At 42.3% G+C, this 27,995-nt stretch overlaps 1 protein-coding gene across 1 annotated transcript; it reads right to left on the reverse strand.

Annotated features, from left to right (window-relative positions):
* Positions 1–43: 43 nt before the first annotated feature.
* On the reverse strand, positions 44–27,995 carry C12H13orf42 (chromosome 12 C13orf42 homolog). The gene is made up of 4 exons (XM_076872525.1): positions 27,582–27,995; positions 3,217–3,364; positions 1,388–1,628; positions 44–218 (listed from the first exon to the last, which is right to left on the reverse strand). The coding sequence occupies exons 1-4, from the start codon at positions 27,993–27,995 to the stop codon at positions 44–46; spliced, it is 978 nt and encodes a 325-aa protein (XP_076728640.1).

Here is a 27,995-nt window from a genome sequence, read left to right on the forward strand (position 1 = left end):
CTCAAAGACTCAGCCTGAGACAAGTCAAGGAGCCCAGATGGGGTCAGGGCACTGTCCGCTCCCATCGTCTTTCTCGAAGCAGCCACTGCCCTTTGGGATTCTCTGTCTCATAGTAATCCTCCCCTGGAGACGCCATGGGCTCCGGTGCAAAGAGCTCCGCATCCCATCCCGTATCTTCTCTTGAGCAGTTGAAGAGGATCTGTCTGGAGCTCCCTAGGCTAGAAGGGAGGAATGAGGCACAGAGTTTAAGTTCAGCTTGGCCAGCCGCACAGAGGGAAGGGATGCCTGGATTACCACCATTCCTGTGGAGACCATCAGATGGCTCCCCAAGTCCTGGGCTCTGGCGAAGAGCAAGCAGTGTCATCATGGGAACTTTAGATGGATCTCAGGTGGGCCTTGGCCTGGCCTTAGAGAAGGACAAGTGATGAGGACTGGGTCATGGTTTCACTATGTCTTGTACATGGTTTATTATTATGAGAGGAAAATGCTACCTAGGAAACCCTGATTCCATCAGAATTGGGTGACTTCTATAGAAGCAAAGGAAACCACTGGATGAGCCTCTATAGGCCCTTCTGTTGGACAGGCAGGCCCCACAGCAAGGCCTGGGTTGGCCAGACCTAAACTTAGGAGCACAAGACTCACACCTGCGTGAACAGGCACCAGGAGTGTGGGGCTAGTGACGGTGATTGGTCCTGGGACAGGAGGATATGGAGGAGAGACATGGGAGGTGGTGGTAAGATGGCCCTTCAGGATAGAATTGGGAGAGTCTGGGGTTGAACTCTTCTTTCTAACCAACCAATTCTCAGTTCCAGAGAGGATTGCAACAAGCGATAGCACCTTCTGCAAACACCTCTAGTAACAATCTGTTAAAAATATAGTTTACATGTTTTCTCCATGGAAATAACACAAGTGTAGACTGCAAAGGTATCTCTGAGCCAGGAATGAGCACAGCTAACTAGCAATTGAAGTCAAGAGAAATAAGGAAAAGTTATAAATGGTTTGCCCAAGATGGCCATTGCCCACAGAGATACCATGTCTCTGACTGTAGACTTCTTACTGCATTCAACCCCAAACTCTCATTAAAAATCTGTATCAATGGCACTTGGGGACAATAATGAAAGAAGATGGCCCAAAACATGAGGGTTAAATGAGCCAGAGAGAAAGGGAGGGAGATTCAGAGCTGAAGCTCTATCCAAGGAGAAGACAATGGTGGACCATGCTATAATAGACACTATCAAAAAATCTTTAGAAATCCTGCCCCCGCAAAATACAATATACAGGAATAATTTTGGCACGTAGGATGGGCACTCCACACACCTTAAGAACCACCCAAGGGTCTGGAGGACACAGAAGCGTCTTAGTTCCAGTACTTAGCCCAAGCACTTACTCTTTTTTGTGGGCTTTGGGCTTAAATTTCAGGGTGTTGAATGCCCCTTCCACAGCCTTGGGCAAGTAAATGGGGTGCCTCTCCAGTCTCCTCTGGGTGCCAATGGTCCTGCGCTCCGTGCTCCTTCGAAACTGGCTGTCTGAGGTGTGGCCAGCTTGTCCAGCAATGTCCTCAGAATGTCTGCGTGGGGCGCGCAGGATCCAGTTGGAATGCAAGCTGTGCTCCTGGGAGCTGGTGGCCACTGGAAGAGAGAAGAGGGTGACCTGGGAAGGGAGGGCTGGGCGTCAAGAGGGGAAGAAGGCAAAGGAGAGGGTGGGCGGGGCTAAGAGCTCACCGGGAATGGGTAGTGACACAGTGGATCCTTAGAAAGGCCCCAGTGGCCAAGCAAGTAGGGCACAGGGGTGCTGAATATTCACTCCATCAAACACAGAGACAGAGGTCTGTATTATTGACTTGGAATCATACTCAAAGTGTAATGTACATTGTTAAATGAAAGAAGATCCTATTTTTGTTAATAAAATAAACTGGTGTGTGCGGGTGTGTGTGTATTTGTGTGTGTGTGTGTGTGTGTGTGTGTGTGTGGAAACACTTTGGAAAGGTCATGTGCCCCATGTGGGTTGTTGCTGGATGGTTTGAGGTCATACATTTTTTTTACCTTCTTTATGTTTTAGCATGTTGTTTGATTAACTGGAGTCACAATTGACATAGATGGTTATTTTTACCAGGATAAAACAGTCATTTTGTGACAAAAAAAAAAAAAATTTCATTAAAAGATTGTGATTGTGAAGATGACACTTGCACCCTCAGTGGACTCTGTCATCCTTCCACAGATGTTCTGCATTTCCCAGGACCCACTCCTGGGTGACGGCTTCTGTTTGCTGGGGGATGTGGGGCTGCATCCATGGGGAAGGTGAGCAAATTGCCCACAGGGTAGGATGAGCTGGGGGAGGGATGGGGAACATGTCACAGAACCAATCTGAAAACCCAAATCTCTCAGACGCACATCTACTGAGACCAGAACAACCACAAACCACAAGCGTGTCTTCCTTTGGCCATTAGATTAAACCCCCAAGATTATTTAATATCAGTACCAGAAGCTGTTGCTAGGTATCTAGGTAAGAGTGGGGGGGGGGGGAGGGCAAGTCAAAGTTTAAAGAAATGGACAGGTTGGGAATTTAAAAGTAGGCTCAACTTCCCAACCTGTTAGAATTCTTTGCTCTCCCCAGTGATCACCTTGGTGAGGAGGGAGGTGAAGCCTACCCCTTCCCCTTCCTTCGCCCCAGGGACTGGCTGGGCCTGGGCAGGCTCCTGGGCCTCTCCTGCTCTATGCAACAACACCCACCACCGAGCTTTGGTAGGGTCAGAGGCCAGGTTTTCAAATCTAGTTTATCCGTGCCCTTTCTCTTTTCAAAATTGTGGTGACATGTAGGTGACATCAAACCATCTTCACTATATTTAAATGTGCCATTGGGGTAGTGTTGAATACACTCCCATAGCAATCTCCAGAACTTTTTTGTGTCACTAAACAGGATCTCTCTACACACCCTTCCTCCATTAGTTCTGCTCCCTGTCACTTTTCCTCTCTTAGGAAAGCCTGACCCTGTCTCGGCTCCGTGGACCACAGGGCCTCAGAGTGCTGGCTGGAGGCTGGGGTGGTAGCAGCAGGGACAGCTAAAGCAGGAGGTCCCCAGAGATAACAAGCTTAGGGGCCGTCAGGGAGAGGGGTTTCCTTTAATCAGGAGGGGGGAACCCATTGCTTATCCCAGAATCCCACTCACATCCCCACGCACTTTCAGCCCCTGGGTTAGGGTCCCTTCCCCAGCACACACCATCGAAATCCACGTCTTCATTCAGCAGGTCAGCCTCGGCCACCCGGGATCCCCTCTCTGTATCCAGCTCTGCAATGATGGAGTCGAAGAAGGCGATGGCCTCGGCCACATCAGCACTGAACTGCGAGTATTTCTTTGAAGCTGCTTTCTGCAGGAGATAAGAGGGGAGGAGGGCTGGCTGAACCAGGTTCTGAGGACCCTCAGGCACGTAAGCCGGATATGCTGGAAAAAGTGTTGCTGAAACTTCATGAATATGGAGTCAAGAATTTATGAGATTTCAAAGGTAAGTTTGAAAGCCAAGATACGAAGTGAACCATAGTGTCTATCATGAGTGAGTGAATTAAGAAAATGAGGTATATATATTTGCACTCGAATATTATTCAGCCATAAAAAAAATGAAATCCTGCCATTTGCTGCAAGATGGATAGAACTGGAGGACATTATATAAAGTAAAATAAACCAGGCACAGAAAGGAAAACCCCACATGTCCTTATTCACATGTGGAAGCTGAAAAGTTTGATCTCATGTAACTAGAAAGAGTAGTGGTCACTTAGAGGAAGGGGAGAGGGGAGCGGAGATTGAAGGGTAATGAGTTGGAGACCAAGAATTACAAAATACAGGTAGATAGGAGGGATAAACTCTACTTTCATAGCACAGTGGAGTCAATATAGTTCACAACAATTTATTATATATTTTAGATGGACACAGTACCCTTATTTTGTTTCTTTAGTTTTCTGTGTGTGTGGTGCTGAGGTCAAACCTAGTGCCCCACACATGCTAGGCAAGTGCTCTACCACTGAGCCACAGCCCCATCCTTACTATGTATTTTTTTTTTACTTTTATTTTGTTTTATTTATTTATTTTTATTTCTTTTTGTGGTGCTGAGGATCAAACCCAGGGCCTCACATGTGCAAGACAAGTGCTCTACTGCTGAGCCACAATCCCAGCCCCATTATTATTATGTATTTTATAAAGAACTAGAAGGGAGGAGTTTGAAGTTCCCAACACAAAGAAATGAAAGATGTCTAAGAAGGTAGAAATGTTAATCAATCTGATTTGGTCAATACATCTTGCAGACTTGTATTGAATTATACCCCATATATGCAATTATTATGTGTTAATTTTTTAAAAAAAAAAAAAAAGGTAAATTTGATTAAGTGCCCCATTGAAGGAAGTTCAATACACCAAATCCATAAGTGCTGTGGGTCAGCAGATTTCTAAATATCTCAGACAGAGATAATGAAAGGACAATAAGATCTATTTCATTCTTGTTCACAGATTTGTCATCAGATATTAGAAAAAAAATGCAAGGACCATCAGTGGAGTAGAATCAGGGAACCAAGAGGGAGGGAAGAGGAAGGAGAAGAACCGGAAAATGAAGGTGACCAAACTATGTCATTTATGTGCCTGTACTACTATATCACAGTGCACTCCAATTTTATATCTAACTGTAATGCACCAATAAAAAATAAATAGAAGGAAAACCAATAGAGTAGATGAAAGTGAGCAGAGGGAGGAGAGAAAGTGGCAAATTGGGCCCCAATCATGGGATAAATAATAATAAGTAACACTTAAATGAATCTATTCAGTGTCTAACCAAGTTCCAGACTCTTTGTTGACTTGTGCATGATCTCAGTTTGTTGGAATAACTTTCAGTTTACAGCTAGCAGCTAGCAGCTAGCAGCTATGAGCAGCTTGGAGAGCTTGAAGAATCTACACTCCTTCAGGCCTGATAGGAATGCCTGCAGGATGGGGTGCTCTGCTCTAGAAACCACAGCCATAGCACTTGTGGTTGGCATTGCCAAGCTGCCAGGCCAGGAAACTGATAGCCAGGAGCTTCGACATGGAACTTCTAACTTAGATACCCGCTCCCCTAGGAACAAAGACCCTTCCTGATGATAGCAATATTTAGAGCATCCTCATAGTGTGGTTACATTAGGCATACTATCTTGCTTGTGTATGATTGACGGGCACGCCCCACTCAAACCCTATAACAGTTGTGTGCATTCCAAAAATAAACCAAGCTACTGGACGACGACCTGAGGTGGGTCTCCAGCCAGTTCTCTCACCATCTCCCGGAGTCTGTGTGTTGATGTCCCATCTCTACCCCCTGCAACAAGGTAGCCAAGCAACTAATTGACCAGAACCACAGCATCAGTTTATCATCCTCTTGACCATGACCCACACAGAGCCTGCCAAGAGTACCTGACACTGTGGAAGTCCAGCACCACGTAACAATCACAGATTTAGAAAGAAAGAAATAAACCACTAGCCTAGAAATTGCCACCTCAGTCTCTGTCACCAGAGCTGGTGGGCAGTAGCCCTTTCAGCTGTGCACTCGTTATTCCAAATACATAATCATGTTGCTTATTTCCAAAACTCTGAGCTTTAGGACTCCTGCTTGGGCCTCCCAGCCACACCTGACGCTCTGGCCGTATGTGGCAGTAATGCCTTCCCAGGCTCCCCCATGCACTCGGGACAGCCAGCTCATCCACCAACACTGCAGAGCTGCCCTTCTGGACCCCACCAGGAGTCTCTGCTGGGCTGTGCAACATACCGTGATTATAAAACTTGCTTCTGTTACAAGAAGTTTGGATCCTGGTATGGCTGGAGTATGAGTCATCATCTGCGGCTTTCTGGTGTCATTAGCAACTGGCCTACACCTGCCTGTGTGATCAAGTCTCATCTCAAAAGAAGGGTTTTCCCTAAGATCCGTTATGGAATGAAGTAGGTACATAAGCGAATGAATAAGCAAATTGCTGTCTTTCCTTGCTTAGCCCTGCCTTCCTTCCCTGCAAACAAAATCTGCCCCTGTTCCAATCCAGAGCCCAGCCCTGGGAAGTGACTTGTGGATAGTCTGTATCTCCCTCGACATTTTCAGGGTGACTCTGTAACAGCGGTGCCCACTCCCAGCTGGATATAGAGATTTTCTGTGTCTGACCTCTTTGCAAAGGAATGAAATCAGATAATCCAGGGACTCCAGGGCTTGGGGGAGGGAGAATGGCTCACCAATCCCCACCTCAGCAACTAATCCAGGATGAAAAGCTCCAACACCAGTCTTATTTCCTGGCTATGCAAGAGCCGAGCTCCATGATGACAGGGGCACAGGGGACAGGATCCAAGAGGACAGGATATAGATCAATGAATACAGAGGACAAAAGCTCTTTCACTAAAGAGCTGAGACTCCTTGCGTCCTTGAGCACATGCTTTTGCATCTCCTAGTGCTTAGCCACAGAGGTGACCCTGCTCCTTTCATCTTGCCACCCAACGACAGCCTCCCACCCAAGAGGTGCACCTTCCCAGCCCCAAACCCAACCTAAACCCCCTGCTGGGCAAGCACTTCTCTGCTTGTGTTCATGCAGGGTGTTGGCTCCCTTGGCTTGATGTCCAGCATCCATCCCTGCTAGACTTCCTTCTGGTTAGGCACAGAGGCTGCCCCCGTGTGTTTAAACATCTGGGAATTCCTATCCCATGTCCCACAGACTAGGTGACCAAACATCCTGGCTTGCTCAGTAATCACCCAGGGTATGCCTGTTACCCCAGCATAATAATGAAGAGCACCTTGTGTCACTCTTAAAAGTGACCTGAGTTAGAGGACAAATTACCTCATCCCTCTAGTTGTGCCATCTTCCCGTTTCCCACAATGAGCAGACTCTGTTTTATCATCAAGCTTCTGCATATGTGCATAATTATTTCCTAACTCTTCATTTAGGAATGAAATCCAAATATCGTTGATCACCAATCCTTAAAAGGGATTTCTTCAAGTTCCTTATTTTCTTTCTTGCCCAAGTCTTATATGCCATATCTCATTGAAAGTTTCCAGGCATGTTTATTTAAGATGAACTAGGAAATTCAAGCAGTTCTGAAGAGATTTCAGTTCAAAATCCTTCTAGGTCTTAATGATTTTTTTTTTCAAATCTTTCATATTTGCCTTGTCCAGATCTCACTTACTTAAAAAAAAAAAAAATCAACTTTCTAAAATATCCAACTTGGTTTTGTAGAAAAAAAAAATTGTTACATACTTATATTGCATCATTTATCATATTTAATTAGATTATATTATAAATTATAATGATAAGTCCAAAGGACATAACCAGTTTGGGAAGAAATATGACAATTTTAATAAGTACAGATTAAATTTATGAGGGCTGGTAAGTACATAGCATACTCTAGTTCTTAAAATTGCTTTCTTCTAAACATTTCAGATATAAAAAATGTACAGAATTGTCCTATGAATTCTGGGAATTCTCACCACCAGCAGCTTCAAAATTCATAAACTTACTTCCATATTATTCACCTATCATCCTCTTTCTTTTTTTTAAATAAAGCCAACCCTAAAAAAATATATAATTTTACTCATAAATACTTCAAACTGTATTTTGAACGTAGATGTTTTCAGCCATTCACAATATTATGATGTGTAACAAAATTGATAATTTTAAATATCAGCAGGGAGCCAGTCTGCATCCTATTTTCCCTGACTCAAAAATGTCTTTTGCAAGTTCCGTGTGTTCACATTAGGATCCAAGGTTGGCATTGCTATGTTTCTGAATCTCAAAAGAGACTCAAATGTTCATCTTGTATATTTCCTACTCCAGACTTGAATTCTGTTATTTCTCCAATGATTTACTAGTGATGATCTATACCACACATCAGGAGGCACACAGTACACATTTTCCAGCTTTATGTTATATGGGTTTATATGTTTATATTGATTTGTGTGGTGGTGCTTGACCCATCTAATTTAAAGTTTATCTTTAAACTTTTTCTTAGTGATTTTAGAGTCGTTGTCTAGATCCATTATTTTATTACTGATTTCGAAGTGTTGATGCTCTTTCTCCCCAGTGCTGGTGATTGAACCCAGGGCCTCATGCGTGTTAGACATGATTTTTCTAATTCTACATTCTTTCTGCATTTATTAGCTGTGTTTCTGGTGTGAAGAACTCTCACCAATTATCCATTGTGTTTAGAAACAGAGGAATAAATAATTGATCCTTTCCTCTCATTTATTATTTTTAAAGAAATGAATTGATATCCTAGAAAGTTCCTAAGACAACTATGAGCCCAGTTATGGGGGAGGCTGAGGCAGGAGAATCCTAAGTTTGAGGCCACCTTGGACAACTTAGTAAAACCATGTCCCCAAAATTAAAAAGGGCTGAGGATGTAGCTCAGTGGTAGAGCACTTACCTGGCATACACAAGGCCTTGGGTTCAATCCCCAAAACCACAAAAAGAAAAAGATGATCAATGAGGTTCATTGGTTTGTTTTTGGTATCCGTACCAATTCAGGGACTTTAAACACACCTGATAATGCCTTTTCATCAGTTCTAATAATTCGTTTTGATGCTCAAAATTGTCCCATCCTTTGACACTAAGAACACTTTCGAGGTAGATCCTGAGTTCCTTTGACACAATCTTAGCATTTTGAGAGCCTCCGAGCTTTTAGACGTAACACAATATCCAATGTTCCTCTTGTACATTTCCTATTCCAGACTTAGATTCTGTTATTTCTCTGAGTCAGAAGGGGCATTTAGATAGCACAATGTATATGTTAGGGGTTTTTATTGGGCAGGATTGTCATTACTTCTAGGCCTTTACAATAAACTAGGAAATATTGCTTTTTGGAAAAAGAAAAAATAATCTGGAGTTCATACTAATATCTGCGATTCAAATTACAACAGTGTATTTGCCATTCCTCTCTCCCACCCTTTGTATTATTTCTATAATGCATTTTACTTTTAATTATGCTCTAAAACCACAATACACTATTCTTCTTTTTTCTTGTAGATAGAGAATTTAAAAAGACAATTCCACAAATTTTATTTTTACCCTCTTCCCCCCAAGGCTCTTTATTTCTTTGTATGCATCTAACTTTCTGTTATCATATTCCCGCCTCCTGAAAATCACCCTTTAATATTTATTGTACTACTGGTCTCCTGTCAATGCAATGACTACTCTTGGTTTATCTTAGAGATATTCATTTTGCTTTCATTTTTAAAGGTACTTTCACTCTGCATAGAACTCTGTGTTGACAGGTACTGTGTCCCCAAAGTTCAATATAATTCCCAGTGCAACAGTTTGAGAGGTGATTAGGTCATGAGGGCTCTCCTCTTGTAAATGGATCAAAGCCATTTTTGCAGGAGGGGACTAGTTATTGAGGAAGTGAGCTCCGGATAAAAGGATGACTTCAGCTCCCTAGCCCCCGTCTCTCTTTCATGTGTGTTTTCTTTCCCATCTTTCTTCCACCAAGGGATGACATAGCAAGAAGACCCTCTCCAGATGTGGGCTCCTGACATTGAACTTTTGAAACTTCAGATCTGTAAGAAATAGATCTGTTTTTTTATGAATTAACCAGTCTCAGGTATTTTGTCATGGTAACATAAAACAGACTAAGACAATAGATTTTGAGTTTTTAATTTTTGTCTTTCAGCTTTTTAAAAGAAACCACTCCATTGTTTCCTGGATCACATCATTTCTGATGAGAAGTTTGCTGTAACTTTTTAATCCATGTTCCACTGTGAGTAATATGTCTTTTTTCCCTTGTCTTTTCAGCAAATTTATCACAATGTGCCTAGGTTTTGTTGTTACTGTTATTTATTCTACTTGGTGTTTTCCAATCTTCTTTTATGGTTTTAGTGGGTGATGTTGATTTTGGAAAATTCTCAGCCATTGTTTCCTCAAATATTTCTAGCTCTCCCCCATTTTCTTCTCCATTTATGTCTATATTAGACTATTCGGTGCTGTTCTTCAGTTCCTGAATGCTCTGTTCTATTTTCCTTATATTTTCTTGGTGTGTTCATTTTGGTAATTTTTTTTTACCTACCTTTCCATCTCCAATCTTGCTAATTCCTTCCTTGGCTATAGAAAGTGTACTGATGAGCCCATCAAAGAGATTCTCATCTTTGATACTGTGCTATCCATTTCTAGTCTCTTTGATTCTTTTTTAAAGTTGTTATGATTTTATTGGAATTTTCCATCTTATCTTACAAGTGTTCTGCCTTTTCCACTAGGGCTTTTATCATATTAATCATTGTTTTGTTTTGTTTGTTTAATTCCTGTCTGACCTGATGGTTCCAAGGTCTGTGCCATTTGTGAATCTGGCTCTATTGGTTGCTTGGTTCTTGGTTTCTTTGCCTCCTCCTCCACCTTTTCTTCCTCCTCCTCCTCCTCCTCCTTTCTTCTTCTCCTCCTCTTTCTTCTTGTCATAAAACTCATAATTATCTGTTAAAAGCCAAATATTCTGTGTAAGGTAGTAGATATTTAGGCTTTTATGCCTAGAAATCTTTTTTTTTTTTTTTTGCTGTGTTAGGCCTTTAGTTTGATTCTCGGTCATTCTAGATCATTTACATGGGATTGTTGCTATGATTACTCTCAGGGTCTCTTAGACTTTAAAGTTTTCTTGAAAAAGCTTTTGTTCAAAGTGGTAGCTGATGGTCCAGAGTTTCTCCTCAATGTCTGCTGTATCCTCAGTTTTAGGTCTTGCCTTTGTGGTACCTGTGGAAGAAGGTCTCTCTCCACGTTCTCACTCCTCTCTTAGCAATGGGCAGTATACCACCAAATTCTTGTTTGCAATGGTGACAGGAGGCAGAAGGGCATTCACTGTTTTTCTGAGTAGGCCCCAGTCTTGGGCAGGCACTGGGTCCTGGGGATGCAGCCTATTCAGTGGCCTTGGCCTTCTTTTGGCTATAGTTGTAAACATCCCTCTCACATTCCCCTCCTCAACTAAAGTTTTTGCTCCAAAGGAAGATATGAAAGCATAATCCTGTCCGGTATCCAGGAACCTCCCTCAGCAGCTGCTGTCCCCTCCCCAGGCCTGCACCCCCAGGGACACTTCCTCAGGACTTTCTACCAATCTTATGTGAGCACCCACTGGAGGTCATGGGAGTGAACGTGAATTCTACCTATATTTGCAAGCCTCGGGGACTCCTCCTCTCTCTCCAACTCACACTCTGCCGCCACCCATTTGCTGCCAATTTTAGGTGGGATCTTCTCCACATCTGTCTGTGCCTGCGCCACACAGATAGGTACAGTCATGTCGTCACTCCATTCAGAGTCTCTCTCCTCTTAGATTTTGGGCTGGCTGCTTTTCGTGAGACCTCAACTCTCTCATGATTCCAAGAAAAATCATAAACTTGAGTGTATATGGGTTTGGTTTCTCTTCTTGTTGTTGTTAAAGGGATGGAAGTGATATTCTTCTCATCTCTCTACATCCTGAACAGAAACTGTTTATCCAGTTCAAATTAAACATAATGGGTTTTATGCTTAAATTCCTAATTTCCATGTGTGCTTTCCTTACACTGAAAATCTTGGCTCCATGTGAGATTAACAAAATTGCTTTATTTCTGCCACAATCTTGCATAGCCTAGATAAAAGATGAGAAGGAAGGGTCCTTATCATTTGAAATTTGAGGGCTGTACTGAAAACATCATTCCCCACTTCCTCCAGTATCATCAATAGCTTTAACTATGTATTTTTACCTTTCACATGTGGTCCTTGATTGTTTTGGCATTTTTATATTATTTTTATTTTTCATATAGTATAAGGCTAATTCATATGGTGAACTAAATTTTTCCCAATGCCCTCTATCTAAATAATATAAATAAACTGTGTATAAAATTGTTTTTTAAAAGTTACTAGCTTTATGTTACTATGTATAATAATTTCAAAATCTAAAATCCTTATAATGTTTGAATTCTCCTGTTGATATATCATTGCTCATTTATTTTTTAAATTTATTCAATACATGAATTCATAGACTAAAAAAAATAATTTCAAAATAACACCACCAATATTAGCCCATTGAATGCAATTTAAGATTTGTGTGTGTGTTTCCTTGGCGTGTATAACCAAAATTCTCTTTTAAAGTCTCTTGAAATTCTTTTCTTTGTGATTATGTTGTTGACTTGGTAATCATTTAGGTTCATATGCACCAGTTGTTTTTCAACTTTTAATGATTGTTTTTTTCTCTTTTGATTTAATGCTTTAAAAGCTTATAACAATATGCATAGTTTCAAATCCAAAACTGTAATTAACATTCAAGACAGAACTTATTTCCATTCCAGCCTTTTTCATCCTGTTTACTCCATTCTTTCTCTAGCGTTTTGTTTATTTTTCCAAGCATGAGTTTATATCCATATTTACCCACTTTAAAAAAAAGGGAAGGAGCATACAATATACCTATAGAAATTGCTTTTTTCACTTCATGTAGCCAGAGGTTCACTCCCAACAGAGAGAGCCTCCTTTTCCTTCTTAGTAGCTGCATAGTTCTCCATTATACATCTGTACTATAGAAACACATGGCAGCCCCCATGTTGATGGATCTTTGGGTTGTTTGCAACCCCCTGCTACAACAATTAGCATTACAATGGAGAGTCTTGCGCAATGTCATTTGAACCCTGGGAGGAAGACCATAGTTTGGTGTGGATCTGCTTGTAAGTGCCCAGCTTATTGTGAGAGAACTATAAGTAAGCATCAGGTGATCTGGCAAGTTAGTTTAAAAGGGGCTCAGAATAACCCTTTAATAACAGAGCTTCGATTAACTTTTATAAAGTTCACTTTGAAATATCCCCAAATGGATTTTGTGATGATTTTGTCCATATCAAGGGTCAGCCAGAAGTCAGGGTCAGGGCTGTCCAAGTCCTGGCTTGATTTTAACCATTTTTCCTGCCTTCCCCCAGCTTTCCTGGAGCTTTCTGGCCAGCATCGTTGGTGACCCTTCCAGCTGCATTGATAGAGGTCCAGGATTCAGGGCTCAGGTGAACAGCACAGGAAAATCTACTTTACAAAGAGGGGGTGACACGAAATGGGACTTCAGTCATCATCCTCCCTGGGTGAGACCCCAAATAGTTTTCCCTCCTTGACTCGAGACAAAAGGGGACTGCTGCTCTCCCAGTCTTGACTTTTCTGTATCACAGAACTTCGAGCTTCTTTGGAGTGGCTGAATGGAATGCAGTCTGCTTCCTGATATAACATGGCTGCGCCTGAGGTTTGCAGCGTCCCTCTTCCATCCGCCCTGAAGCAGCCCCAAGGAGAAAGAGTATTCTGTAAGAGCATCTGTATCGCATTGCTGTCTCCACTCTGTCGCCTTTCACACGTCACCTTCTGTGACCTTAGGTTACCTTTTTCCAAGCCTCCGCTGCGCCACCCATACACCCCGCCTGGGTCTTGGGTTACTTCCCCCAGATGAAATCTGCTTTTTTCCAAATCAAACTCTGTCGTCTTTCTCATTTCAATTTCTGAACCCCAGAAGGCAGTTTCTGAAATTATTCTGCATTTTTTTTTGTCAGCCGGCCATCCCTCCTGGCTTCCCCTGCCCTCTGGGTACCTACATCGCCCCTTCTCCAATCTGTCCATTTTCTTCCGGGTTCTATCTGTATTTGTCTACAAGAGATCGGAATTCTACAAAATGAGCTTCCTGTTATAAACAATAACACTCTGTCGAAGGGAAGTGTAGGGGGACATTCTAAACCCACCAGTTCCCTCATCCTGGGTCAGCTCATGTGTCACCTCCCCTCTGAAGTTTTCATTGATTGAAACAGACAGACTCGGCACACTTTTCTATGCTCATGTTCTGCCTTGTGTGAACAGGTACACAGCGGTCACACATTGTGTTAGACCCTCCATAGTCCTACCCTAGACTAGTGATCCCGAACCTCTTCTTTGAGATGGCTTTGGCAAATGACACTCACAGTTACAACACAACTCCTTCTTAATAGACGCTCCCTACCAGCCGCTACATACCTGTGTCAGGTTGTAGGATACTGGAAACTCCCAACATTCTGGTTGACCTTCTACCTGCTTCTCTTCCAGGAAACTTAACACACCTGTGTGACTCAGGCAGCGGTGCTTAGAGTGACTGCTTCAGACTATGGGCCACATTCAGGCAAACATGTCTATGAACATCACATGCCTACTTCTATGCTCAACATGCTGTAAAACTATTTATGGAGTGCATGAATGTACACTCCTATATACAATACCTGATGTTATGGTTTGGATATGAGGTTTCCCCCCAAATCTCCTGTGTTAACCCAGGAATGTTCAGAGGTAAAGTGATTGGATTGTGAGAGCTAGAATCTAACCGGTCTATGCTAGTTTGAATGGACTGACTAAGTTGCAGGTCACTGTAGGCAGGTGGGATGGGGCTGGAAGAGGCCAGTCACTGGGTCTTGTCCTGGAAGGGTGCCTTCCTTGTGGCTTCTTCCTTCTCCTTCTCCTCCCGCTTCTCCCTCTCTCCCTACCCTTCTTCTTCTCCTTCTTTCTATAAGGGGAGCACTCTCCTCCACTGGGCCCTTCCACCATGATGTGCTGCCTCACCTTGAGGCCATAGGCATGGAGTTCACTATCTGTGGACGGAGATCTCTGAAACCATCAGCCCCAAATAAACTTTCCCTCCTCTAAGTTGTTCTTGTTGGGTATTTTGGTCACAGCCATGGAAAAGATGACTAAAGCACCTAATATTTATATTTTACCATCAATCGGGGTGCTTCTAATTTACACTTTTGGATTTAACTTGACACATTTTAAGAACTGTATACAGATGCTACTCAGTTTACAATGAGTTACATCCTGATAAGTCCACTTTAAGTTGAAAATATGAGTTCAGACTGCTGAACATCATAACTTCACCTAGCCTAACTTAAATATGCTCAGAACATTTGCATTAGCCAATGATTGGACCACGTCATCTAACACAAAACCTATTTTATAATAAAGTGTTGAACATCTAATGTAATTTATTGAATACTGTACTGAAAATGAGAAACAGATTGCTTGTATGAGAACACTTTTACACCATCACAAAGTAAAAAATTCATAAATTGAATCACAAATTCCAAGGTCTATGCTATGGAGTACTGATAATACTCTTCTGGGTTAATTATACCTATAAATCTGAACGTTGATGTTGGTTATATAATTTCCAGAATCAAATGTGAAATGGATCTGGATTGGGAAGATGTTTTTTTTTTTTTTTTCCATTGAATCATTCAATCTGGGTGAAATTAAATGCATAACAATTCAAATTTATCCCCAAGAAATGTAACATAATCAATATAAGCTTTTAGGATAAACCATAAGAGGCCCAACTCCTGCATCCTCCTTGCCTTCTGCCACTCTTGAGATGGATATTGAGGACCAAGTCAAAAGTAATGTTTATCTTATACTTTGTATACAACCAGAGATATGAAAAATTGTGCTCTATATGTGTAATAATACATGTAATGCATTCTGATAATGTCATATATAAATTTTTAAAAAGTAATATTTATCTTATCTCTTAATTGCACTTAAGAGAATAGTTGAATGGGGGTTTATGAAAAAATAAAAGGGGTAGATATGAATAACAATCCATGGTAGATATGGTAACAAACTGTAGAATGAAAGCATAGTCACTGAAATGTAAATGCATATGCACAAATACCCATCTACAAATTTTTGTTTTGATTAACAAAATGTTCAACTTGACAAGGCTAAAGAAAAAAATCAGTGATGTAGACAACAGAGCTGAGAAAATCAACACAAAAAGGAAAAAAGTTTTAAAAAACTGTAAAATAATTAAACATTTCTATTATAATTAAACCTTAAAATAGTTTGGGGAGTACAGCTGCCCATCTTTAGTAACAGAGGTACAGGCTCACAGGTGCTACCTGATAGTTGTAAGACAATTTTTCTCCCAGCTTTATAATCCATTCATTACTTCTTTTGCAGTTACATGGTAACTCCTTTTCTTAAACGTCATCGAAATGATCCTTTTACTAACACAAAACACTGTGAAAAAAGTTGCTCACATTTATCAAATTTCAAAAGCATAACTAATAGAGTTGAATTAATACCTTTAAACAGAGTACAATATCTTTTCATACAATAAGTGAAACGTTTGAACCCAAAGACAGAAGGGAAGGAGTTGCCAATGAGTGGTGATGGAAAACTTCACATTTAGGAAAAGTTCAAGTTGGATTTTCAGTTCCTACTACTATCAAAATTAATTGCTAATAGATTTTTAAATTGAGTTTTTAACAATAAAAGCATTTAAAGTCAGGGAAAGAGGTGAGTTAAGTATGCAATTTACCTTAAGGTATGGAAGGAATTTCTAAAGTGAAAACAATGGAAGAAATAAAAGTAAAAAAAAATTGGCATATTTGACAAAATAAAAATCAGTAGCATCTGTCTATCAGGAAATGTTATATAAGGGCTGGGTTGTGGCTCAGTGGTAGAGCACATGGCTACCATGTGTAAGACACTGGCACTGGGCTCAATTCTCAGCACAGCATATAAATAATCAAAATAAAGGTCCATCAACAACTAAAAACAGATACTTTAAAAAGAAAAAAAACTTGGAGAAAATATTTTTAACACATATGGCAGATAATGGGCTGATATCCTTAAATTAAAAAAAAAATCCTTATAAATAAATAACAAAAAGTTAATGCAACCAAAAGAAAAAGGTATAGACATGATTGGACAATTCACTAAACAAGAAGGATACCAAAAGAAAATGGGCCACTTTTCACTCAATAATCAAAGCACCTTAAAATAATGCCATTTATCCATCAAATTGTCAGACTTTTAAAATTAATGACAATACTTGGTGCTGGTAAAATACAGTAAGCATCTACTGTTGATGAAAATGCAAAATGCATCTGGAAAGCAGGATTGTGAGAGGGAGAAAAGAAATAACTGTTTTTCTTTACTCTCCTCTCACTCAGCAATCAATGCAGAAGGCTTCTATGACCAAACATGTGGAGGTGTCCCCATGCATAAGAAAGCAAGCAATTCTATGACTTCGGGGTGTCCTCTGATTCCATTCACATCTGACTCTATCTGCCTGGAGATAGGTGAGATCTTACAGTTTGAGGGCTCAGCCCCCCAAGACTGTACCCAAACATACACGCTTCAGATGCCCCAGATTGTTGCTCTACCTGTGCTTCTGATCTACAGGTTATAAATGGGGGCTCCCACAACCCCTACTGAGGTTCGATTAAGTTATTAGAGAGGCTCACAGAACATTCTGACATCTGTTACAACATGGATGAGCCTTGAAAATGTTGTGGTCAGTAGAATGAGTCAGACACAGAAGCACAGAAACATGTTTGCTGTTTATTATAAAGGACATTACAACAGAGATGAACACCAGATAGAGACAGTTGGGACAAGGTATAAAGGAGAGGATAAGTAGCTTCCATGTCTTCTAGAAAGCACCAGAATCCAGAAAATTCCATGTGTTCTGCTATCTTGAGGCCTTCTGAACCCAGACTTAGTGTTTTTATGGAAGCTTTATTATATGGGCACAGTTGATTGACTCATTGGACTTTCATGATCAATTTACCCTTCAGCCCCTCTCTACTCCTCAGAGCTTGAGCTGAAAGTTCCTGCTCTCTCCTCCTGCCTTGTGACCAGCCCAATCCTGAAGCTTCCTAGGGACCTCCAGCCATCAGTCTACTCATTAGCACACAGAGACACTGCTTTGTAGACTCCAAGGAATTTAGAAGATGAATTTCAGGAAACAGAGCAAGACCAAATATATGTTTCACGATATCACATATATGTAGAAGAATCTTCAAAAAATTAATGATCTTTTAATCCTCAACCCATTAATCACACTTCTAGTGATTTATAAAAAAAATGTCTTACGGATCATAGAGTAAGAAGTATTTATTTATAATGTTTAATAATTGTCTAAAATGAGTTGTTAAAATTTTTGTTTACAAAAAGTGAAGATGGTAAAGAGCCCACAATATATAACATTAAATGAAAAGAAGAGAATACAAAACTATATATGTATGAGCCACATTTAGTAATCATAACAAATGCAGTAGGGAAAATTATTGGAAAAAATATACACCTAAATAATTACAATAGTTATTTCCAGATGGTAGGATTCTAAAGTTATTTGTATTTTCTTCCTTATACTTACTGAGTTTTACAAACTTCCTTTAATGAGAAAATGTAGCTTTATCATCAGAAAAAGATTTTTTTTTAAAGAGAGAGAGAGAGAGAGAGAGAGAGAGAGAGAGAATTTTATTATTTATTTTTTAGTTTTTTTTGGAGGACACAACATCTTTGTTTGTATGTGGTGCTGAGGATCGAACCCGGGCAGCACGCATGCCAGGCGAGCGCGCTACCGCATGAGCCACATCCCAGCCCCCAGAAAAAGATTTATAGCTAAAAAAGATGTCCTTCTGATGAGCCCTGGTCAATTACCCACTGAATATTTTAATCGTTAGGGTATGATTCCATATGAATATACTCAAACTACATTCTATTCCATTAAAGAAAGGGGGGAGCTGGGGATGTGGCTCAAGTGGTAGCGCACTCACCTGGCATGTGTGTGGCCCCGGTTCGATCCTCAGCACCACAAATAAACAAAGATGTTGTGTCCGCCGATAACTAAAAAATAAATATTAAAATTCTCTCTCTCTCTCTAAAAAAAAAAGGTCAGCCCTCTAGTTATCAAAACCACTGACCTAGGACTTTTCTAGATCTTCCATCAAACTTCATAACAGTTTCTTTGAAAATGGAGATTCTCAGGCTTTTGGTTTATTGAACATCTACTGTGTGTCTGGAACTATGCTAGAGATTCAAGATAAAAAGATCAATAAGATGCAGAGTCTGGACTCAGTGAGCTCACCGTCAGTGGCAAAGATAAGCAAATGAGCTGCTATAGTGGCTGTGAGAGTGTGGGGAAGGACTCAGACACAGGGAGGAGGAGAACCCACTGAGATGGAGTGTGGCTATGGGAAAAGACTCCTGGGAGGAGCTCACAGGGCAAGGAGTTAGCCAAGTGGAGAGGAAGGGGAGTGGAAGAAGTGTTGTTTCTAAGCAGAGCAAACAGTTTGTGCTTTAGGGTAGATTAGGAAATATAATTACACATCCTGCGGCTTGACTGAGGGCTTGTAGTAATCACATGCTGCGTTATCAATCATTATTACACTGTCTCCCATCTTACAGAGAGCTCTGCCAAGCATAATGGAATATTCTTTGCAGCTTATATTGAATTTTTACTGCCTTTCAACTCTGCAATCTAGAGATGAGCCAAGTGAGAGAGACTCCCCCCATCCCCTGGTTAACCCATGCTCACAGAAAATCTGCCTTCTAATACCACTGTATTTGCAGAAGTGTCCCCAACAGATCCAAAGGATAATTCCCGGCAGTGCAAAACAGATTCAGAATCTGCTTCTCATACTATATTTAATTTATCTATGGATGATTTAATCTGTTTGTAGATTAATTGGATTCAGAACCTACTGCCATTGAAGAGAAAGAGCCTTCTACCTGTTATTGACGTGATCCTATTTTGTAAATCAAGACTGAGGGAACTCAAGTGAAAATTGATTCTGCAAACTAACTGTTGTCAGAATGAAACTATTTTAAATAAAAACCCATCACTTTGGGGAGGCTTTTGTCAGAATGCAACTATTTCTTTTGAAGTCATTCTTCTAGTAGGTGAATTTCTTCAGTCGAGTACATTTTGCAACTAGTTCATTCAGGCAGACATACCAAGAATCCCAGCTGCTCAGAGTTGCATGACCCAGGGAAGAATTAATGAGGTTTCTTCTGACTGGTGGGTGACCGATAACCCTGGCCTTGGAAAATCTGTAGCCTAAATCATCTGGGCTGCATGGGGGTCTATGGGTGGGGTTGGGGGGTCCATGGGATTTCACAGGATGCTGTAGTCTGCCCCCAAAGCCCTCCCCAATGCTGGCCTGGCTCCACAACCAACATTCCTGAGGCTCTTCTCTGTGGCCCACCCAATCCACAGTCCACTTATATGTCCCTGTCCTTGTAGTGGAATGTTGGCTGTGTACCTCATCATCTAGCTCTAAAGTATAGAGGGTAGTCCTCAGTGAGGACCCCAAATGCCAGTAAGCAATCTTGTCAGAGACAGGGTAGTCCCACATTCTGACACCTGTTACAACATGGATGAGCCTTGAAAATGTTGTGGTCAGTAGAATGAGTCAGACACAGAAGCACAGACACATGTCAGCTAGCAACAGACCACATACATGGATGACGGTGGTCCCATGTGTTTGTATCACCTAGTGACGTCTGAGCTCTCTTAGTTGGTGTAAGGATGCTTTATGGTATTTGCACAATGACACAGTGGCCTAGTGTCACATTTCTCAGAATGTGGCCCTGTCATTAAGTGGCATGTGACCGCATAGGAGACACCTGGTATGGGCAAATTCATGGAGATAGAAAGTGGAATAGAGACCAGGGTAGCAGATCAGGAATGAGGAGTGAGTGTTCAGTGGGCACAGAGTTTCTGACTGGGATGGTGGCCAAGTTCTAGAATGGGTGGTGGTGATGGCTACTTAACACTGTGAGTGTATTGAATGACATTGAATCATATACTAAAAAATAGTTTGGTAATTTTTAACAGTGGGTGGTCTGGGGATCTAACGCAGGGCCTTGCACATACTAAGTATGTGCTCTATCTCTGAGCTACACCCCAGCCATCATTTTTAAATTTCAAAGTATCTCACTTAAGATAGAAGAATGAGACAGACACTATTACCCTATATACATGTATGATTACACTACTAATGTGAGTCTGCACCATGAACAGCCGGAGGAAGGAGAAGCTGTGCTCCATTTTGTATAATGTATCAAAATCCATTCTACTGTCAGGTATAACTAATTAGAACATATTTTAAAAATATTTTTTAAAAGTATCTCACTTAAAAAGATTATTTTAAAGAAATAATTGTCAGACCTTTTATTAAAAAAAATTCTCCTGATTCCTAAATAGAGTATTTATAAAACTTCTATGATCTCTTAAGGAATTCATTTTCCAGTACACTACTAGCAACACTTGTTTTGTTTGGTAATAGGAACCGAATCCAGAGGCACTTTACCTCTGAGCTACTTCCTCAGCCCTTTTTATTTTTTATTTTTACTTCCTAAACTGCTTAGGTCCTCGCTAAGCTGACCTCAAATTTGGGATCTTCCTGCCTCAGCCTCCTGAGCCACTGGGATTACAGGCATGGGCCACCTACCCAGCTCTATGAGTAATACTTTATAAAAGTGTTTTAAAATATGTTAAGGTTTAATTGCCTTTTGAATGAGTCGTCATGGGTTTGTATAAATTGTAAACTGGAAAAGTGTCTGGCAATTAACAATTTGAAAGCTACTTAGTATTATTTACTTTTACTTTCTTAAAATTTGATGCAGGCCTGGGGCTGTAGCTCAGAGGCAGAGCGCTTGCCTAGCATACGTGAGTCACTGGGTTTGACCCTTAGAACCACATAAAAATAAACCAATAAAATAAAGGCATTCTGTCCATCTACAACTACAAAAAAATTTTTTTAATGATGCAAAATTGTTTAAAGAAAAGTGCCTAATTATTAACAGTAAACACACGTTATTACCTATAATTTGAGAACACTAGAAAGCACCCACTTAAGGAATGACAAGGTGCCATGTTGAAAATGGTTAATGTTATGTTTATTTGACACATGCCCCCCAACAGTTGGAAAGGGTGATGAGAATGTTCTACAGTTAGACAATGGTGAAAGCGACACCACCATGAATAGACTCAAAACCATTGCCTTGCATGCTTTAGAAGGGTGAGTTTTATGTATATAAATTAAAGGGGTTTTGTTGTTGCTGTTTGTTTTTACAAAGGACACTGAGAGAAGCAATGTTTATGAGAAGGAGAGAAGAGAGAGAAGTCAAATGCTCCAAGCCCAAGATGCAGGTGGCTGGGCTGGAGCTCAAAGAAATGAAAAGAAACAGGAAGGCAGGAGAAGCCTGTCCCAGAGGTAGACTATTTGGGTGACCCCAGAACAAATCACAGACAGAGCACTTGGCTTTCTAACATGCAGGACATGGTGGGGCGTGTTTGCAAGAAACACTAGGGGACAACTTTGTATAGTTTTCTCTGGGAGAACCACATCTTTAGGGGATTTTGACAGACTGTTGGAAGAACCTGTGCTCCATGCATATCTCAGGCCTCTGAGTCCACCCCTGGGTTCAGAGGGAGTGGCAGAAGCCTCAGACTCAAGGATAATCCTGAGGCCTTTGCTAAGACTGGGTTCAAGGCTAGGGTGGTTGTCACAGCAGGGGCTCTGAGAAACTCCAGAGGGAGCTCTGTGCTGGTTTTATGCCTTGCTGTCTCTCAACCATGAGCCCCCCTAGCAGACAGGGATGATAAGTGTGAGTTGATGAATGAACGAATGAAGAAATGGTTTATTAATGAATGTCTACTAAAATATTATTGAGATCATTACCAATCCCATCACACAAAATTTCCTGTATCAAGTACCATATGAGAAGCATTAGAATTCAAAGTTAGGAAAAAAAAAAAAATCTCCCTTACCCTAAGCAATAGATATGGTCCTTCTTAGATCATCAGAATTTTGAAGTGAATCCAGCCATTTCCCTGCAAATTTGCTCTGCAAATTTTTTTGAGTGGTCTTGATTTTCTGTGGATTTTTTTTTTTTTCCTCTCCTGATTTTCCAATTTCTACTGCTACTTCATTATTCTGGTGTGTGGCTCATCTCAGATGTTTGTGAAATGAGCTGGGAGGTTTAAAACTACATTTTTGGAAACGATTTGAGGACACAGTACCTACCCATGGTGACTGGGCCTGCATTACTTCCCCAGCTCTCTTCCAAGAACCCGTCAAGAAGCACAAAAGCAGGTGAACAAACTCAGTATTCCAGTGTTGTGAAGACTTGGGGTGAATGAAATCAGGGGTAGCTATGAGAGGGAAATTTTACAGACCCATGGAGAGGAGACAACTGAAGCCAGGCCTTTCGGTCACTTCTTTCCAGCCAGGTTTCTCTGGGTGAAGGGAGCCCAGGTCACGCAGCCTCCTTTGGGAGACTCCTTCTGTTGTGAGGTGCCCCCAGAAGCTCAGGTGTGAGACAATGCAAGAAGGTTTAGAGGAGAAATGCTTGGATTATGAGAGTCTTAATCCAACATTGAATCAATCCCCTGATGGGAATTAACTGAGTGGTAACTGAAGACAGGTAGGGTGTGGCTAGAGGAAGTGGGTCATTGGGGGTGTGGCCTTGGGACATAGTTTGGAACTGGTGAGTGAGGTCTCCGCTACCCTCCACCACGTTCTTCTCCCACGAGCCCCAAAGAATGGAGCCTGCTGTCTCTGAACTGAGACCTCTGAAACTATGAGCCCCCAAATAAACTTTTCCTCCTCTATTATGGCCCTGGTCAGGTCTTTTAGTCACAGCAATGAAAAAGCTGACTAAAACACCTTCCTAGCACCGTGAGTAGAGCAGGTGGGTACCTCCCTGACCCCTCTCCCTGACTCAGGTATGCCCAGGTGAGCAGGATAGAGCAGAGTCCTCAGTGGGTCCTGAGGTGCACACTCTGACATCTTGTATGTTATACAGGCTCAAAAAATGTTCCCTGGGCTGGGGATATAGCTCAGCTGGAAGAGTGCTTGCCTCACATGCACTGGGTTCAATTCCCAGCACTGGAAAAAAAAAAAATATTCCCCAGTTGAAAGGTGCTATGGGACACCTACTGGAGGGTGAATTCTGGCACGACAGACTGACTTTACATCATGGCTCTTTGTTCATTGGATGCTTGGCCTCACATCACCCCTCCACCATGTCTCTGAGCCCCGGTTCTCCCATCCGTGGGATGGGCTGACACCTAGCATGTGGGGTTTGGAGGATGATTAGCTGTGGGTTGTTCCTGATGGTGCCTGGGCTGTGGCACAGGAGCAGTGGAAGCAGGTATGGAGGACACTGTCACTGTTTCTCTTCATTGTCCCAGAGGAGGATCTCGCCCTGTTGGTTCAGAGACTCTACTTTACAGGACAGGACCTGTTTCAAATATGCTGTTCCTCTGCCGTGCACATTGTGCCCTAATTCGAACCTTTGAGCACCCAAACAATGAGTCCCAAACTGTAGCTCATGCCCAACATAGAATCCTAAAAATGATCGCATATGGATCTTTGTTGTTCTGATTTTCAAATCTTGGAGAAAGTATGTTTCATTCATTTTTTGTGACAACTTCTTATTCTGAGGGAGAAACAGATCCCACAGGGCCTGGCTGGGACCCCCACCCTATGTGACTCCAGGGGCACTTCCCAGGCTCACCTTCCCTTTGGTTTACCCACACTTTTTCCTTCCCTTGACCCATATGGGTGCCCTTCTAGGCTCAAGGTATCTCCAGGGAGCTGGGATGGCAGACCATCGGGCACCCTGGTGCTTCATGCCTGAGACACCAGTAGCCTTTCAATTAAAATGCCTTACTTCAGAGTATTAAAAAAAGTATAGATCTTGACCCAGTAGTACCTTGTGAAATCAAGTTAGCATGTCATGACCAAATTTTGAAATAGAATACTTTGAAAAACATCAGAGTGCTAAGCAAGAAAAGGAGGTAAGTCCATTTCATGACAATTTTATTTTGATTGTATGTTTAGGTAAACTAAGTCAATATCTAAAATATATGTAGGAGTTCTGTGGCTCTTAATCAAAATAATTTAAAAGCCATCTTACTTGCAAGAAAGGAACAGGCAAGGAGACTTGGGCTCTGCGGCCAGGCAAGGGGCTGATATTTGGAGAGAAGGAAGGAGGAGCTGCCACGTGTCCTGGGTCACTTAGAACACGGCTCACTCCCTACATAAAGGCCAGCTCCCAGCTACCTATGGCACAAAAGACAGCAAACTTGAAGTCCCAAATCATCTATGAGTGCTGAGTGGTGTCCGCTGCTCCAGGGAGAGAAAAATGAAAAAGCTACCGTTTCTAGTTCAAGTGCCCCAGCCTCAGTGCAGTCCACCCGGGGAGACACGCATTTCAACAAACCGCAGTAGGGTGTGGTGAGCGCTGGGACAGAGAGGAGTTTTAAGGCTGGAGAAGAGAAAAGGGCGAGTTCTATAGATGGTCCATGTGTTTCCAGACGCATGTGTTTCCAAGTGACGGTGCCAGGGAAGGGTCTGTCCCAGGCCCCTCTCCCAACTTCCAGTAGCTCCTTGGCTTGTGGCTGAATCACTCCAGCCTCCACATGGCCCTCTCCCTGGGTCTCTGCATCTTCACAAAGCCATCTTCTTATTAGGACAGCAGTGGTATTGGATTAGTGTCCCCTTTCTCTGGCATGACCTCATCTTAACTAATACCATCTGCAGTGACTCTCGTTCTAAATAAAACCACCTTCTGTGTCTCCATAATAAGGAGACAAGGAAAAGAACAGGGCTTGCTTTCACCCTTGAGCACCAGCAGGGTTTTCTACCAAAGAGGAAGGCTAGGGCATTCCAGAGGGAAGGAGCCTCCTGGCGGCTGCCTCTGGAGTGCACAGAGACCTATTCTGCAGAGACCACACACATTCTTGCACGGTAAGCTCAGTAGGCGGCTCTTTCTGGAGGAGCCACGGGGGAGGAAAGCAGCTGATCCGAAGGCTACCAGCCTCCTGCACCTAACATTCTGAGTCAGTCAACACTAGAGTATCCAGAAGTACCAGCTAGAGTCACATGCAAGATGTTACTGACTCCTCACAAGGGATATCATCATTTCCATGTCTGTGCTACTGAAATAGAGGCCCAGAAAGGTAAACCTCGTTTGGCAAAGGCACACAGCTGGTAAATAGAAATACCTTGGTCTGATTGACTTCAATGTCCTTTTAAGACTCTCCCCTGATGACACCATGGTAAGAGGCATCTTCTCAGAAGATCCAGGCATGGTACATGTCTGTGACCCTCTTCACAGCCACTTCATAAAGCTAGAGGTGGCTGTTCTACTTCTCTCCCTTTCCTCTATTCGCAGATAGCTCAGCAGGAAGGACGCTAGGTCCCACAAGGGTTGGTTCCCTTTGCAGGGCACAGTGCCCAGAAGGAATCTAACCATAGCTTAGAACCGAAAAATACTCAATCTGGAAAGAAGTCCAAAGGCCCTGCCACTCTCTCTGACATCAAAGCTGGCCCCAAAGTAGGGGACATCTGTCCCACAAATCTACAGCTGGCTGACCACAGGATCAGCAGGGGGATCCAGATCTAGGAGGCTTTTGTAGAAATCCCAACACTGACATGCTTTTGCAGTTAAACGATTATTTAAATGGCTCCCACCTGGTATTAAATGCAGATAGCTGAAACCTGTTGGGTTGGGCCAAGCCCTAGAGATTTGATAGCAGCCCAATCGGTCATTCAACATTAATGCACCTTGGATGCTGCAGGACACTCTGGTAAGACAGTGAGGGAGTGGGAAGCAGGCCGGCTCTGGAGACCCTCTAGTCCAGCCATTGCAAAAAATGGAAATATTCAGCCAAAGACCCTCAAATTATAGGCATTAAAAATAAACTGGAAGAAATAAAGAACAGAATAAGTAAGTGGATGGGGGGGGGGTCATAACTGGAATCAGATGACCTAATGAGTCACATGCAAGATGTAGGACAAGATAGGGTCCTTGAGCCTTAGTTTACCTTCCATGATACAGGACTTCCTCTCTACTTTTCACACTGGCATTATTTAAATAAAAGAGCATTTACAAAACTCTGTGAGAAGTATAGGTGACAAAATACATGCATGTTTTCTTTCATTAATTTCATGTTTGTGGCCTCCAGTGTTTAGCAAACTCATCTGGCAACTTCCTGCAAGCCAGAGACTCTCTGTGCCTTACTTGAGCCACTGGAACACCTGAGCCCAAGGTACTGCTGGACTAATCCCCTGGTGGTTTGACTGGCCTGGGACTAAGCACCTAGATATTTGAAATCATCTAGTTCATACAAAAACCAAAAAAAAAAAAAAAAAAATCACTTTTCCCTGGAATTTTAAAATGTGATCATAATAGCATTTGAAGAAATGGCAATAAAATGCTGAGAAATCATTGGCCATCATCCAAATGCCATGAAGTATTATCTCTTCTGTTAATTGGGCTGTAAGTGACAGATGGAGGATGCAAATTCAGAACCACCTGGCACCCAGTCCATGCCCTTCCCACCCGGGTGCTCTATTGATGCCATTAAATTGCAGTTCCTGGGTCCCTAGCTTTTAAAATAAGCAAGGGATTAGCCACCACTCCCAGACTGGGAAGTTGACCATAGGGAGTCTTTAAGGACTACTGACCCATTGCTTGGGTGGGTCTGACTTATTAAGCAAGTCCATGGATTAGACGGTTGCAACAGGTTTTCACAGCTCCTGAAAGAATTCCCATCTAAACTGCGCAGCTCAGCAGTATTTTTTTTTTTTTTTTTTTTTTTTAACCAGGAGTTGAACCCAGGGGCACTTAACCACTGAGCACATTCCCCCGCCCCTTTTTTATATTTTATTTAGAGACAGAGTCTTGCTGAGCTGCTCAGGGCCTCGCTAAATTGCCGAGGCTGGCTTTGAGCTTGCGATCCTCCTGCCTCAGCCTCCAGAGCCTCTGGGATTACAGAGGAGCACCCTGCGCCCGCACAGCACTTACCTTTATTTCTTTAGAGGAGGACGGGCCAGAGGCCTTTTTCCCTCCCTTGGAGGATTTGGAGGAGGTGGAGGAAACACCCTGCGTGCGGTGGGCCTTGAGGTCGCTGAAGCTGTTGAGGTACTTCTTGCGCAGGGCCAGCAGCTCCTGCAGGTACTGCAGACAGTCCTGGGTGCGCGAATACATCCAGGCCCGGTCCTCCTCCTGGGGAGGGTAGTACAGGCTGCTGTCCATGCTGCTCGTGCTTCTGTACTTCTTCAAGGACTCACTGAATTTCTCGCCGTGGTCCCCGACCACGTACATGGAGCTGCTGCGAATGAGCCTCACGGTGGGACCGGCTCCGTTGCAGTAGGGGCTCTCCGCAGCAGCCTTCCTCTGCCGGCTGGAGCTAAAGATGGAGTGGATCTTTCTGAACAT

Source organism: Callospermophilus lateralis, chromosome 12, assembly GCF_048772815.1.
Source record: "Callospermophilus lateralis isolate mCalLat2 chromosome 12, mCalLat2.hap1, whole genome shotgun sequence".
NCBI classification, from domain to species: Eukaryota; Metazoa; Chordata; class Mammalia; order Rodentia; family Sciuridae; genus Callospermophilus; species Callospermophilus lateralis.